Source organism: Mobula hypostoma, chromosome 1 (assembly GCF_963921235.1).
Source record: "Mobula hypostoma chromosome 1, sMobHyp1.1, whole genome shotgun sequence".
Taxonomy (NCBI): Eukaryota; Metazoa; Chordata; class Chondrichthyes; order Myliobatiformes; family Myliobatidae; genus Mobula; species Mobula hypostoma.
In genome coordinates, this window is record NC_086097.1 from 179,005,315 (window position 1) to 179,022,246 (window position 16,932).

At 47.3% G+C, this 16,932-nt stretch overlaps 1 protein-coding gene across 5 annotated transcripts in view; it reads left to right on the forward strand.

Moving 5' to 3' along the window:
- Nucleotides 1–16,932, forward strand: part of LOC134352862 (zinc finger protein 521) — a 493,824-nt gene that overhangs the window by 438,926 nt on the left and 37,966 nt on the right. For all 5 annotated transcript variants that reach the window (XM_063060392.1, XM_063060401.1, XM_063060419.1 and 2 more), the window contains one exon: nucleotides 1,617–1,732. In XM_063060392.1, coding sequence (XP_062916462.1) covers nucleotides 1,617–1,732 — 116 coding nt within the window. The remainder of the gene's footprint in view (nucleotides 1–1,616; nucleotides 1,733–16,932) is intronic.

A 16,932-nucleotide genomic window follows, 5' to 3' on the forward strand; every position in this document is an offset into this window, starting at 1 on the left:
TTGGTGCACTGTGACCTACAAAGGTAGAACACACTGAATCATTACTAAAAGACGGATGAGGCTTATTGGAGGAGGGGAGACCAAACAGCAAAAATAAACATTAATTAAAGGCCCAGCCTCCAGAAAAGCATTGAAGAAATAGGAATTCTGGATCTTTTGAAAACTGATAAATAACATATAAATATTTTTTTAAATTGCTAATTGGCTTATTATTGTCATCTGTTTCAAGGTACAGTGGAAACCCTGTCTTGCATACATTTCATACAGAACATTCCATTACAACAGTGCATTGAGATAGTACAAGCGAAAGCAATAGCAGAATGTTACAGTTACAGAGAAACTGCAGTGCAGGTAAACAGTGAGAGGTCACGATGAGGTAAACTCTGTGAGGTCAAGATTCCAGTATAGCCCCCTGCTCACCCAGCTATCTCCAGCTGAGGAGGAGGCTACATTGAGGTGTGTGAGTTAATTCCTCTTCCCAAGAAACTTCACAGAATCAGAGACAAACTACCCCTTCTGGGACCTCCAGAGGCTCAGAGTCATGGAGCCATACAGACAGAAGCAGGCCTTTGGCCTAACTAGTTCATATGAACCAAGGTGCCCACCTAAGCTAGACCAATTTGCCTGCATTGGGTCCATAAACCTCTAAACCTTTCCTATCCTTGTACCTGTTCAATGCGTTTTAAGTGTAGTTTTAGTCATGGAATCATTTATGTTTAATTTACTGTACATTTTCCTTGTGAATGCTGCTTATCTGATGCTATCTATGTGCCTTTGTGCTGCTACAAGTAAGTTTTTCATTGCACCTGTGCATACATGGACCTGTGCATTTTGACTTTGACTCCGATCCATTCAACTTTCCTTTAAATATTGCTCATGTTCCTGCCTCATCTGCCTTGTCTGCAGCTTGTTCCTTATAAGGACCACTATTTGGGTGGAAAAATTGTCCCTCAGGTTCCTACTAAATCTCTCCTCTCTCACCTTAAACCTGTGCCCTCTTGTTCTTGATTCCCCAAACCAAGTAAAAAAGATGGTGTGCATTCTCCCTATCTTTGCCCCTTGTGATTTTATATACTTCTGTATAATCACATCCAAGGAATAAAATCTTAACCTGTCCAACCACTCCCGATAACCCGAGTACAGGTAGCATTCTTGTACATCTCGTGGCAGGACTCTTCCCAGCCTCATGGCATTTTCCTGTAGTAGGATGACCAAAACTGAACCTAATTTTCAGTTTGTGTGCATGTATGTGTGAATGCAGGTGGGTGTATGAACATGTGTGTGCTCCTGTCTGCGTGCCTGTAATTGATGTGTTAGCACGTGTGAGAGTGTGTACTTGTTCATATCCGAAACTATGTTTGTGTGTGTGAGTGTACAGGTGAAACTGAGTGTGTACAGTATCTGACTGTGTCTGCTGTGTGTGTGTATATGTGTGTGCTTGTAAGTATGTACACTACTGTGTGTGTTTGTAGTTGTGCATTTGTGTTTTTACGTGTGTGTATTTGTCCTTGTATGTAGGTACTCGTGTCTGAGTCTGTGTATTTCTGTGTGCCCCTTACATGAACACATCCTCTCCATTGGATTCATCAGCCACTCTCACTGTCCTGTCTCTGCAGCCTTTGTCCAGGCAAACAAGTTACAGCAACACATCTTCTCCGCCCACGGACAAGAAGACAAGATCTACGACTGCTCACAGTGCCCACAGAAATTCTTCTTCCAAACAGAGTTGCAGGTAAGCCTGTCTAACTGTGCTCCGTCTCAGTTTCACTCACGACAGAGCCGGTGTGGGTTATCCATCCCAGCTCTCGCAGCAGCACCATCTTCCCGGCAACTTCACTTGGGGTTCTACCAGATCCCAGGATTTATCACAGTGAATCCCATCAACCTGCCACTGGTGGCTTTGACTTCAGTTACCTGTGCCCCAAACCTCTCCATATCTTCCCCCTATTGTGGTCCACACTACTGACTGTGCCTTTGTTAAGATTCTAGATTATTTCATTAATTGAATTTAATGCTGTGGTGGTATTTGAACTTGGGGCTTCAGACCATAGGAACAGAATTAGGCCATCCAGGCCATGGAATATGCAGTGCCATTTGATCATTGTTAAGGTGTTTTCCCTCTCAACCCCATTCTCTGCCTTCTCTCCATAACCTTTGCTCACTCTAGGTCGCATCTGGAATTTCCAGTTGGCAGATGATTTCCCTCCACGCCGCTCTGACATATTGGGAAATATGTACGTGGTAGGTTACAGCAGTGGTTTGCCTTTGCCTTCTGCCAGGTGAGTTTAAAGAGATCACCACCTCTTGCAGTGGATGACCAGGACGTCTAAGTGCCTTGTTGTGCTCTTAGCTCTCCACAACGCCTGCTGGCCTGCCTCCTTGACCGTTGGACCATTAATCGGTCTCTTCCGCTCAGTCCACCATGGCCAGACTTCACACGCTGGGACAGGCAAATCCCCTACCTCACGGAGGGTCGAAGACCCGTTGGCTACCCTCACCTGGTTGGCCCGTCTGCCGAGACGGTTTACCGGGGTGTGGCCACTGTGTGTGCTACAGCTACTTGGAGCCACAGGTGAGAGCTGAGCGCCAGGTGGAGACCAAAGGTGGACCAGCTGCCCTGAAAAAGGGCACGGCAGGCCCCCCCACCAGAGGTGCTACCCCTCCCTAGACACCTCATACACCCCCTTGACACCCTTACTAATCAAGAACCTATCAACCTCTACTTTAAATTTCCCCAATAACCACAGCCATCTGTAGCAATGAATTCTGCAGGTTCACTACCCTCTGGCTAAGGAAGTTCCTCCCCATCTCACACTTAAATGGATGTCCTTGCATTCTGAGCCTGTGCCCTCTGGTCCGAGACACTCCGACCACTGGAGACATCCTCTCCACGTCTACTCTATCGGGCTATCGCTGTCACGTGTTCTGGGTGGGTAGGCCGAGCCCTCTGGATTACTAATCTGGTTGTTTAACCACTGCAAGCACGTCAGCCGAGGCATCGAGTACCAGTAACATGAAGATATAGTACTGGTATTGGTAATTGATTTTCTATTGCCACAAGTACCCAGATGCACTGAAATGTTTTGCATGTCACCCAGACAGATCGTTTTATACACCGTGTATAAAATGGGTGGTGGGATGGAGGTACGTCTCTACCAGAGGAGGTGTAAGGCACTCCTTCCTTCTGCTAGGCTGCGGGTCCCCTTCAGCAAGGCAGTACCTGCTTAGCTCTGCCCCCCCCCCCCACCGAATTAGGTCATGTGAAGCCATGGGAGCAGGTGCTAGATATCACAAGTCCTGGTTAATGATGCCAGGCAGAAAATATCTGAAGTTTATTGATAATGGCTGGCATCACCCATCTTCTAAAGACACTGCCCAGAAGAAGGCAATGGCAAACCACTTCTGTAGTAAAATTTTCCAAGAACGATTATGGTCGTGGAAAGACCATGATCACCTATGCCATACAACATGGCACATAACGAACACTGAGGTAGTAAAAAGGAAAACGAAGTGCAGATTATAGTGTTACAGATACAGAGAAAGTGCAGTGCGCGTAGACAAATAAGGTGCAAGGGTCGTGGGGAAGTAGATTGGGAGATCAGGAGTTCATCTTCATTGTACAAGAGGTTCTCGGTTCTCTTGATGGACAGAGGAGTAGAAGCTGCCCTTGGGACTGGTGGAATGTGCTCTCTGGTTTTTGTATCTTGTGCACAAAGGGAGGATCAAGAGGAGAGAATGACCAGGTGGTTGGGGTCTGTGCTGCTTTACAGGAGCAGCCAGGAACTGTAGATGGAATCAGTGGTCTCCGTGATGTGCTGAGCTGTGTTCACAACTCTCTGCCATTCCTTGTGGTGACTGGCAGGGCAGTTCCTATACCAATCTGTGAAGCATCCAAATAGGATGCTTTCAATGATGCATTTTTAAAATTGGTGAGGATCACCGGGGACATGCCGAATTTCCTTAGCCTTCTGAGGAAGTGGAGGGGCTGGTGTGTTTTCTGGATTGCAGCATCCACATTGCTGAGGAACTTAACAGATCTCAACATACAGATCATGAAGGGTTGCACAATGACCTGCGTAGCCCCCTGGCCATTGGTCTATTAGTACAGCCCACTGCCGGGTGACTCAAGCACTTCAGAACTGCTGGTGGTCATCAGTGAAGTCAGAGGAGAGGGGAAGGCTGCCTGCTTCAGGAGTTGACCCATTTAACCCTTTGGAAATACTGCTGGGCACCTGCAAGCTGCTGAGATGGAGAAGAGGCCCAGAGTTCAAAGCCTCCAAGTCAAACTTGATCCTGACTTGGAGACCTATTGCTGTAGCATCACCATCAATTGGCTAGATCCTGGAAGAGTGACTGGGCGAGATGCTGCCGTACAGCTCTAGAGACCCAGGATCGATCCTGATCTTTGGTACTGTCTGTGTGGAGCCTGCAAGCTTTCCCTGGCACCTAGTGGTTTCTACCACATCCCAAAGATACGAAGGGCTTTTGAAAATTGGCCCAAGTGTTGCAGTGAACCTGGGGCAGTGGGTGGGAATCTGGTGAGAATCAAACAGGTTTCATGTAGGATTGGCATAAATGGTCGGTACAAACTCAATGGGCCGAAGAGCTTGTTTTGTGTGATATGATTCTATAACTAAAACAACATTTACGAAGACACTTGGACAGGTGCATGGATAAGAAGGGCTTAGAGGGATCTGGGCCAAATGCAAGCAAATGGAACTAGTTTAGGTGGGAACCCTGGGCTGGTCAGCATGGACCAGTTGGTTCGAAAAGTGTTTCCATGCTGTATGACTGAAAGCACCCTTTTTTCCTTCTGCCTTCGGATTTCGGAATGATCCCTGAGCCCATGAACACTAGTGCATCTTGTGCACTCGTTACTTATCTTGGTAATTTATGGTAACAGCAAAACAGCAAATTTCAACGACATACGTCTGTGATAATAAACCTGATTCTGATTCCGACTCACCAGAGTGATAGTAGCATTTCGAGAAGGCAGCTCACCCCTGCCTTCTCAAGAGGCAGTTATTGTATTTAAAGATGCAGTCTGGAAGAGGCCCTCCGGACCCAAAGAGCCGTGTCACCCAGAAACTGAGCTGTTCAACCCCCGCTGAGTCACAGTCACCAACCAGCATGCCTTTGGAACGTGGGAGCAAACTGGAGCACCTAGAGGAAACCCTCACGTTCACGGGGAGGAAATAGAAACTCCTTTCGGGGATGGGTAATAAATGCTGGCGATTCTGAAGTCGATAAAGAAAATGAAAAAGGCCAAAGCTGGAGGGTGAACTGGAGGAGAGTAGAATGAGGGGGGATAGCGGGATGGAGAAGGTTATGGACATGGAGGACCAAAGCCCATGGAACGGACCGCTTCGAGGATATGGTTGACAATGCAATTTCAAAAACACGTTCCACTGAAGCTCGAGCTGAACACGGGCAGGGGTTATTGCATCTGTGAGAATGTTTTTGAAATGGTTGCAGCCTAATCAGTTCTGCAATTCTGTTTAAAGCATTCTGATTCAAGGGGAATGAGCTGGCACAAGGAGGGGGCATGCATTGTCACAGTGTGTAGTACTTATCAAGCTGGGGGTGGGAGATACCAGCGCCAGATAATTCATATCATGGGATTGCTAATCCCGCAGAGAATGATATTTACAATCCTCGTAGTGCAGAGAGAGGAGAAAAAAAATGCTTCAAAGCCTGTTAGACCACAGCTTTGTTCACACCTCAGGGCGAGGAGTTCTGAGCAGAGAACAGCAGCAAGGAAATGAGGCAATTGCAAACACATTGCAAAACAGGGATTGAATGTCCATCACTTTAGGAGACTTCTTCTTAAAGCCTTCTGAGTCTTTACAGCTTTCTGAGGTGCACTTACAGAGGGCAATTAACAGTGTTCTGTTGGGTTGGGCCCAGTATGTGCAATGCCCTCTTCTACCTCAAGGGATAGTGAGCTTCCAGTTCAGAGTCTGGGTACATAACCCAGGCTGGTTCTACCCTGTACAGTACTGAGGGGGTGTCACGCTTTCTGTATGGGTTCTGAGGGGGTGTCACGCTTTGTGTACAGTACTGAGGGGGGTGTCACACTTTCTGTACGGTACTGAGGGGGCATCACACTGTGTACAGTACTGAGGGGGTGTCAGGCTTTCTGTACAGTTCTGAGGGGGTGTCACGCTGTGAGACAGGCGGTACTGAGGGGGGTGTCACGCTTTGTGTACAGTACTGAGTGGACGTCACACTTTCTGTACGGTACTGAGGGGGTGTCATCATACAGGGCACCACACTAAGGGAGCTGTACACTCTAGGAGGGGCAGTACTGACGGGGAGTCACACTGTGGGAGGGGCAGTACTGAGGGTGTATCCCACTGCGGGAGGGTCGCACTGTGGGAGGGGCAGTACTGAGGGTGTATCCCACTGCAGGAGGGTCGCACTGTGGGAGGGGCAGTACTGAGGGTGTATCCCACTGCGGGAGGGTCGCACTGTGGGAGGGGCAGTACTGAGGGTGTATCCCACTGCGGGAGGGTCGCACTGTAGGAGGGGCAGTACTGAGGGTGTATCCCACTGCGGGAGGGTCGCACTGTGGGAGGGCCAGTACAGTGACATCCTCCTCATGGTCACCGACCTGTTGACTTGCAGAGGATGCAAGACTGCCAACAGATCTTGTTGGCCACTTCCTCTGCAAGGATCAACTGTGAAAAGTGAACAGGCCTCTTGGTGGGTCAGGGGTTGAAGTCCTTTGCGTGGAGCACCGCACAACCCCTTTACTTGGGGGTCTACCTGAGCTCGACAGTGGAAGCCTGGCTAGAGAACTGGCAGGACTTGGAGGCAAAGATCTCTGTCCGTCTGCAATGCTGGCCTGGCCTCCTTCGTGCAATCTCATTTTGGGGAAGGGCATTAGTTATAAATCAGCTGGTCGCTTTAATGATCGGGTACCAACTGATTATGTTAGTCCCACCTTTTATCTCCAGGCCCAGAGGGGCTGGTGAGTTTCTTCTGGGGCAACAGGAGGCATTGGGTCTCTGCTGCAATCCTGAGTCTTCTGATGGCCGGGGGGTGGGGTGGGTGTCCCTCACTGGTGACTGTGTGCACCCAGCTAGTAGCTCTCCACCTCAGGACCCTGCTGGCCAGGGACACCTGTACAGTGACCACCCTCCGAGATGGCATGTGTGCTGGTGATACACTCTCTCTGCCGTGGACACTGCCTGCAGGAGGGAACACAGTTTACAGTGGACAGCATCAGCCACACCACTTTGAGGGAACTGCTTCGCTTCTGCTGCGAGCTGTTGAGGGTTTGGGGTCTAGTCACATCCAGACGGGCTGCTCCTGCGGCGGTGGGGGTCGGTGCTCTAGCTGCGAGGGGGACTGGTTCCCCCATCTTATCATGGTGGGTGTTGAGGGGGCTCGGGGAAGTGGAGAGGTTCCATCTGCACCACCACCTGGTGGGCCGGAAGTGCTCGTGGGACCCAGGCCTTGCGATACCCCGTGGGAGAGGGTCCTGCACAACGTGATCCGTCTTGTGGAGATGCCCACCGTGCCCATCGGTGACGCTCCAAAGAGTTTCTTGTACGGGCTGCCCTTGCACACCTTTCACTTCCTTGCCTTCATCTGCCACCCAGACTCACCTTGGTGGTTTCTGTTACCATCTGGCAGCGAAGGAGGTCCCCAGTGGAAGTCCCTTCGTGTAGGTGTCTTTCCCCTGTACATTGGGGACCTGGGGTGGAAGGTGTTGCATCGGGCAGTACCGGACAACAGGTCTTTAAGCAGGTTCACTGACAACCTGTCCGCATGTCCATTCTGTGGCCAGGAGGAGTCCGTGTACTGAGCTTACACAGAGTGTGAGACGTTGCGGCCCCTGTTTGAGTTTCTGAAGGGGCTGCTGCTCAGGTTCTGGCTGCACCTCAGCCCCGCGATCCTTGTATACGGGCACCCAGAATGGAAGGGGATGGGGAGTGAGGAGGATCTACCGGTGGACCTCCTCCAGGGCCTGGCCAAGATGGCCATTCATGGGTCTAAGCGGCGAAAAGTCAAGAGCTCTGCCCAGGCCGACTGCCTGACCCTTTTCTGAGGTTACGTCCGTGCCCGGCTGTTCTTGGAGAGGGTGCATGCAGTTGCGATGGGTATAGTGGGGGATTTCCAGGGAATTGTCTGTTTTACAGACAGTAGTAATCATATTTTAATTTGTATTTATTCATTGTCTTCTAAATACTGAATGTTTGTACTTCGTTGTGTATCTATTGCTATGAACAGTTGTGTCAAAAGAACTGTTCCTGTGCTGTATGGCTCTGTAACTCAATTTCTTTGACCCACCAGAGATCTCTCTTCAGGTTTGGATCCCACCTAGAATATTTATTCCCAGTTCTGGGAAGTTGCAAGATTAAGTGGTGAATGCCCTCAGGATTGGATTAGATGGCACAGAAATAGTCCCAACGGGATCTCAGGTAGACAACATAGGGACAGAAATCACAGACTATCAATGAAATAAGACCAGAAGGTATAATACTACAAATCTAAAATAAAATCACCAAATGCTGGAAACACTCCATAGATCAGGCAGCATCTGTGGAGGGAGAAACAGGATTAATATTCCAGGTCAGCTAACCAAGGGACACTCACATGGAACATTTCTCTCCCCACAGAAGCTGCCTGATCTTTTGAGATTTCTGAGTAATTTTTGTTTTTATTAATTTTTCTCCCCCATGCTGGTGCACCAGCACTACAGAGACCCACAACAGACAAACAACCAACTGCATAACTCAGTCCGTGACATCAGAATATAAACAAATCTGGGCCTCAGGGGTGACATACAATCAGCCTGGAGCATATGTTGTACAAGGTGTTGCTGGGGCCATACTTGGAGTATTATTTGCAGTTTTGATCATTCTGTTATAGGAAGAATGCTCGAAAGAGTATAGAGGGATTTATGGGAATGTTGCCAGGACTCAAGGGACTGGGGGGCAACTTCAGTGTCCCATCTTTAAACAGTTTATCACAATTGCATGAAGTGCAGTTCAATATCTCTGGTGCAGGTGTTAATAGGGAAATCTCAGCCCTGCTTCCTGATGCAGTTTCGTCACCCTGAGCACTGGGTTCCATTGGCAAAACTACACCCAGTGGCCACTTTAGTAGGAACCTCCTGTACCTAATGAAGTGACCACTGATGGTATGTTCATGGTCTTCTGATACTGTAGCTCATATACTTCAAGGTTCAGTGTGTTGTGTGTTCAGAGATGCTCTTCTGCACACCATTGTTGTAACATGCGGTTTTTTTAAATTGCTGTCACCTTCCTGCCAGCTTGAACCAGTCTGGCCATTCCTCTCTGGCTTCACCCACAGAACTGCTGCTCACTGAATGTCTTTTTGTTTTTTGTCCTATTTTCTGTAAACTCTAGAAACTGTTGTGAATGAAAATCCCAGGAGTTTCTGAGATACCCACACCACCCCGCCTGACACCAACAGTCATTCCACGGTCAAAGTCACTTAGATCACATTTGTTCCCCATTCTAATGTTTGGTCTGAACAACTGAGCCTCTTGACCATATCTGCATAGTTTTGTGCATTGAGTTGCTGCCACGTGGTTGGCTGATTAGATATTTGCATTAATGAGTAGGCGTACCTAACCACAGAGTTTAGTTTAGCAACACTATGACCACTTTGATCACTTTGCACTAAAATAGACTGTCTTTTTTGGTTCTAACATTTTTCTTGTAAAAACTGTACACAATTTATGTTTCTTTTTCTTGTGACTGCAGCTTCGTAGTATTATTTTTGCACAGTTTGTATTCTTTTGCACATCGGTTGTTTGTCAGTCATTGTCTGTTTGTGTATAGATTTTCATAAAAATCAATGGTATTTCTTTTTTCCTGTAAACGCCTGCAAGAGGCTGAATCTCAAGATAAGATATGGTAACACATGCGTACTTGGGTAATAAATTTATTTTGAACTTTGAACTATGTGCCTGTGGTGTACTACAAGTAGATTTTGAATTGCACCCATGCATACATGTACCTGTGCAGACCAGAATCAACATGACTTTGATTCTGACTGATTAACTCAGCTTATATGGGTGAAAGAGACACCCAAGGCAAAAGCAAACCAAACAGAGGCAGGAGAGTGCCACTCAGCCCAGTATGCTTGGCTTTTCTATTCAGTTATCATGCCAATTAGTTTATTACTCTGTCATACACCTAAATACAGTGAAATGGTTTGCCATCCAGACAGAGCATTCCATTCATAAGTATATTGAGTTAGAAAATAATAGGCATCCGTTAGTCTCATGAGACCATGGATTTGCGCCTTGGAAGGTTTCCAGGGCGCAGGCCTGGGCAAGGTTGTATGGAAGACCAGCATTTGCCCATGCTGCAAGTCTCCCCTCTCCACGACACCAATGTTGTCCAAGGGAAGGGCATTAGGACCCATACAGCTTGGCACCAGTGTCATCGCAGAGCAATGTGTGGTTAAGTGCCTTGCTCAAGGACACACACGCTGCCTCAGCCAAGGCTCGAACTAGTGACCTTCAAATCACTAGACGAACACCTTAACCACTTGGCCACGCGCCAACACAGAGTTAGAAAATGGAAAACAGAATACAGAATATAGTGTTACAGTTACAGAGAAAGTGTAGTGCAGGCAGACAAATAAAAGAGCAGGAGTCACAATCAGGTTGACTGAGAGATTGAGAGTTACCTTTAGCATATAGGAAGTCCATTGAAAAGTCTGATAACAGTGGAGTAGAAGTTGTCCTTGAACTCGGTGGAACGTGTTCTCAACCTTTAGTACAGGAAATGAAAGAGGAGAGAATGTCTGGGCTGGGAGCAGTCCTTGATTATGTTGACTGTTCTCCCAAGTTTGTGGGAACTGCAGATGGAGTTAATAGAAGGGAGATGGATTTCCATGATGTACTGAGCTGTGTGCACAACTCTGCAATTTCTTGCTGTCTTGGGCACAGCATTGGCCTTACCAAGCTGTGAGGCATCCCAATAGGATGCTGTCTATGGTGAATGAATAGGCCTACCGAGAGCAGCTCACAAAGAATCACCACTCTCTGGCACCATCTGATCCAACACAGCGCCACTTCCCTGCCGCATCCCACCTTCCTCTGTTGTCTGATATCCAGAAATCTATCTGTCCCTGTAAGGCTGGAGCACACTCCATTTCCATAGCACCTTCTGCAGCTCCTTCTGTCCAATGAAGTACTATTTGATGTGTAGTTGTGCAGTAACTCGTTTGTGCACAGTAAGCTCCCAGAAACAACAGTACAATCAGAATCAGGTTTAATATCACTGGTATATGTTGTGAAATCTGTGGCAGCAGTACAATGCAATACATAATAATATAGAAAAAAGTATGAATTACAGTAACACACACACACACACACACACACACACACACACACACGCACACACATAATATAATTGTTAAATTAAGTAAGTAGTGCAAAGAAATGAAATAAAAAGTAATGAGGTAGTATTTTCTCAGGTTCAATGTCCATTTAGGAATTGGATGGCAGAGGGGAAGAAGCTGTTCCTGAATCACTGAGTGTGTGCCTTCAGGCTTCTGTACCTCCTACCTGATGGTAACAGTGAGAAAAGGGCATGACCTGGGTGATGGGGGATGAATGACAGGTCTTAGTTTCTGGTGTCACTGCTCCTGCACTCTGTGAGAACTTTGAATGTCTTGTACCACATGAAGCATATGACTCCCCTGAGGTTTCTTATGAGGGGTGATGGATAAGTTTGTGGCCTAAGGTAGAGGGAGTCAATTTTCGAAAACCTAGCACATTTATTTTTTGACATAGTTCCCTCCTACATGTACACACTAAGTCCGGCGGTTGTGGAGCATACGGATCCCTTCTTTGTAGAAGTTGGCATCTTGGACCACCAGAAAGTGGTCCACGGCAGGGGTGATTGATAAGTTTGTGGCCTAAGGTAGAAGGAGATGAGTTACATGCATGTGCAGTTCAACTCTTTGAGTGATTATGCGGAAAGTTTGAAGTTAATAACTCATCTCCTTCTGCCTTAGGCCACAAACTTATCAATCACCCCTCGTAATTTAGTTTTTATCCTGCATGGTCTATTCCTGGATGGCACGGTGTGGCAGAGGGTAGTGTTGCTGACTCATAGCTCCAGAAACCCAGATTCGATCCTGACCTCAAGTGCTGTGTGTGTGAGTTTGAATGTTTTTCCGGTGATTACGTGGGGGGGTCTGTTTTTCTCCCTCCTCCCAAAGATGGAATTGGCTTGTGTAAGTTATCCCTAGTGGAGATGGGAGACAGGTGGATCAGGGGATGTTGATGGACATGTGAGAGAGAGATGTTGCAGGGATAGAGGGAGGAGAAGAAGGGGAATGGGGTAGGGTTGTACTGAGAACCAACACTGACCTGATGGGCTGAATATCCTCCTTCTGTGTGAATATAAGCAATTTGGTACCCAAGAAGCATTTGAGTCGTAGCATAACAGAGAGATTATAACCTCCCAAGGTTGGGAATTCTCTCCGTCAACCTGTGACCTCCCTCCCTGTTGACAAAATATCCCACATGACTGAGTTCTGGGGCCAGTGTTGTAGCTGGTGATGAGTTTTGACTGGTAGCACTCCTGTGAAACGTTTTGCTGAGGTGAGGTGGGTGACGGGCAGTTGAAGCCGTTGAGCTATCAGAGGAAGTGGTTGAGGCAGGTACATTGACAAGGTTAAACGACGCTTGGACAAATAAATGGATAGGACTTGTTTAGAAGATTTGGGGCAAACATGGGCAGATGAATGTGAAAGGAGGAACAGAGGATAGAAAAAGGGTGTGAGAAAGAGAGAAAGTGGAAGAGAGAAAGAGTGAAAATGTGGGAGGCAGGAGGGAAAAGGAGAGAGGGGAGTGAAAAAGGGAGATGGGGAGAGCAAAATTGTGTGTGAGAGAGGGAGAGAATTGGGGAGAGCATGAAAGAAAGGAGAGACAGAAGGAAGAGAGCGGATGAGAGGGAGAAAGCAAAGGGAGTGGAAGAGGGAGAGAGCAAGAGAGAGAGAGAGCAAGAGATGGAAAGAGGGAGAGAGAGAGATGGGGAGAAAGGAAGGGAAATAGATGAGGACTGACTGTGAGAGGAAGGGGAGAGAGAGAGAAATAGAGAGTGTGGAGAGAAAGAAAGGCGAGACAGAAGAGAGTGAATGGGGAGAAAGTGAAAGGGAATGAAAAAGAGAAAGAGTGTACATGAGAGAGCGATAGAAAGTGAAAGACAGAGGGGAAGAGATGTTGGAAGAGGGTGGGGAAGAGAGAGACAGATAAAGGCAACATTATACAGTTTTATAACTCTGCTATATTCTGGCATGCTGTGTTGTAATAACAGACTGCAGAGGTTGACATTGCTGGAAAGACATTAATATATGTACTGCTCAGCCTCTGAAGACTTCCTTCAGAGCTGCCATTTGCCATCACTCGGAAAAGCCTATAGGGGAAGCTGTGATGGTTTTGATGCAACCATCAGACAGAGAATGGGGTAATCAAAGTATCCAATGGAGGCTGATTGGGAGATGCATCCTGGTTCTCTACTCCTCTCCGAAATATGCTGCATAAACTACAGCACGCAAAAACGGCCCATAAATCACAACGTCACTGAGCGTGACTGGAGCGGAGTACATTGTGCTCAAGAACAGAGCAAATTGACTGTGAGTGTGGCTTCTGATTCCTGCTAACTGTGGGAGCTCTCTCCTGAGATTAGGGATCTTTCCTCCAGCACGGAGCCCGCACAACTAATTCCCCCAGAGCTGCTGGGACGGCGATGGCTCTGCAGAACGCAGAAGGGCTCAGCCTGATTGTGGGGAGGCCATTCTGCCCATCATGCTGTTCTGGCTCCTCTAAAGGATGAGTGCTGTGCCATGGTTGTTTTTGGAACTTACCGATCACTTTGAACATGGCACTGGGCTCAGACCAGCAGCTTCGAGGCTTGTCTAGTGAATAACAAGCAAGGCTGCATTGCACATTAATGCCAAGTGTTAATGATCTGCGATAAAAGCAGCTCTTCATTGAGCAGAGGAGCGAGGTTCAAGTCCACACAAGCACTTGGGACGATGGTCCTCTCCAACCTCCCTCCCCCACTCTCTCTCTTACACACACTCTTATAAACATACTATCTCTGTTCCTCACTGGTTAATATCTCTCTACCTCTCTCTCTCATGCACAAACACACACTGTGTCTTTCTCACTCCTTCATCTTGCTTGCTCTGTCCCTCCTTCTCTCTCTCTCACACAAACACACACGTGAAATCACACACCTCTCTTTCACCACTTCATAATCTGCCTCTCTCTCTCCGTCTCTCTCTGTCCCTTTCCCCCTCTCTCTCTCACACACACACACATGCACACACCATCTCTCACTACTTTGTAATCTGCCCCTCTCTCTGTCCCTTTTCCCCTCTTTCTCTCGCTCACTCTCACACATCATCTCTCTTTCTCACTGCTTTGTAATCTACCTCTGTCCCTTTCTTTCTCTCTCTCACATATACACCATCTCTTTCGCTACTGCAAAGTGCAATCTCTGTCACTCTCCCCCCCACTCACACAGACACCATCTCTCTTTCTCACCATTTTGTAATCTCCTTCTCTCTCCCTCTCTCTCTCTCTGTCCCTTTCTCTCTTTCTCTCCCTCTTTTTTGTCCCTTTCTCTCTTTCTGTCTCTCTCTTTTCTCCTTCTCTTTCTCCCTTTCTCACACACACCCACACACGTGAAATCTCTCTTTCTCTCCCTCCCTCATCCTCTCTTCCCCTCCTTCTCACACTCTCTCTCCGCTTGTGGTTTCTTATAGTTCCCCACAAGAGAGTGAGATGTTAGTGGAAGTGTTTCTGGGACAGAGGGGCGTTGGCAGAGAGGATGAAGGTGCTGAGCATGAAAAGGAAGGGGAAAATATTGATGTAAGGGTAAAGGTGTCACGTACAAAAGCAGCCCAACACCCTCAAAGAGCTTTTACATAAGTACATGAACATGAAGACTATGGATGAGACACAGGAGGAGGGCACTTAATATGAATTGGCTCCAAGATCCGCAAAACATTGTGGCTGAACAGGCTGTGCAGTGCTGAACAATGAATGCACAGAAACAGGCCCTTTGGCCCACAGTGTCTGTGCCAACTTTAATGCCAATCTAACTGGCAGGAGTGATCTTATAGAGGTTTATAAAATCATAGGGGGCATTTCCACCAGGATAGGAAGTCTACAACTAGAAGGGGTATAATAAGGTGAAAGGGGAAAGATTTAAAAGAGACCTGAGGTGCAAGTTTTTCATACAGAGGGAGAGAGCTGCCAGAAGAAGTGGTAGAGGTGGGTACAATGACAACATTTAAAAGACATTCAGCCAGCCACATAGATAGCAGAGGGATATGAGCCAATAGGGACTAGCTCAGACAGATATCTTGCTCAGCATGGATGAGTTGTGCTGAAGGGCCTGTTTCTGAGCTGTGTAAGTCTAGGATGGTGTCCCTTCCGTAAAGGTCAGGTAAGTGTTCTTTTTCTAGCCTTCTTTGGTATCTTTTTTCTTCCCAACTTATCCTTTTGAACGTGGCTTGCTTTTCTCTCAAAAATCTGCTGGTGACTTTCTGCCATCACTGCGCTCTTGGGTGTTCTATTGTTAGTCTCTCACCCCAGGTAGGATTCCCTCCAGGACTTCTCTTATCATTACCGCTCAGTCACTCCTGTGCTGCACCAGGTCTTTGACACGAACCCTCACAGTCCCATATTAATTAACTTTGAAAATACTTGTCTCCGTTGACCTCCCCTGACTCACTTCTCTCATGCAGCTTTTTTTTCAAGACTTTTATTTTCACCGTGTTGCAGCCAAGATTTTGCCCACATCCAGGAATACAATGACCTAAGAATAATTAGATAGCAAAGAGCACAAGAAGCTGTGAGTGATGATCTTCCAAACTGACCCTTTGAAAATAAGAGTCGCTGATAGCCAGATGCTGACAAGGATCTGGGATCATAAGAGGTCATCAGCTCGGGATGTGTTGTGGTGAGTGGGGTTCAGAGAGTAGGGTATATACTCCTGCAGAGTGGTATTCACCTTGCACAAGAGTGCACACTGGGATGGAAAGACAAAGAAAATGTTTAAGGTGACAGCACAGCTGGAACACTGTATGCAGTTCTAGTCAGCACATTAGCGGAACGAGGTGTTTAAGCTAAAGAAGATGCAGAACAGATTCAAAAGGGTGTTTCCTGGATTGGAGAGCTTGAGTTATAAGGAGAGGCTGGATAGTCTGGGACAGTTTTCCTCGATATGTAGAAGGGTGAGGGGTGACCCAAATCGTGCAGTGCAACAAAGGGACCAGAAGTACAGGTCCATAATTCCTTGAAAGTGGTATCACAGGTAGATAAGGATTGCAAAGAGAGCTTTTGGCATCTTGTCCTTAATAAATCAGAGCATTGAGTGCAGAAGCTGGGATGTCATGTTGAAGCTGTGTAAGATGTTGGTGAGGCCAAATTTGGAGTAGTTTGTGCAGTTCTGCTCACTTACATACTGGAAAAGTATCAATAATCTTGAAAGAGTGCAGAGAAAATTTACAAGAACGTTGCTGGGACTTGAGCACCTGAGTTATAGCGAGAGGTTGAATGGTTTGGATTTAATTCCCTGGAGTGCAGGAGAATGAGGGGTGATCTTATAGAGACATACAAAATTATAGGGTGAACGGATGCAGGCTGCTTCCCCTCCAGCTGGGTGAGCATAGAGTTAGAGGTCATAGGTTAAGGGAGAAAGGTGAAATATTTAAGAAGAATCTGGGGGGAATCTTCTTCAGTCAGGGGGTGGTGCGAGTGATGAACGAGCTGCCAGTGGAAGTGGGCAATTGTATGCAGGTTCGGTTGTAACAGTTTGGATAGGTACTGTACATGAATGAGAAGGATATGGTCCGGGTGCAGGTAGGTGGCAGTGGGCAGACCAGGCCAGCACGGACTAGATGGGCAAAGCAGCTGGG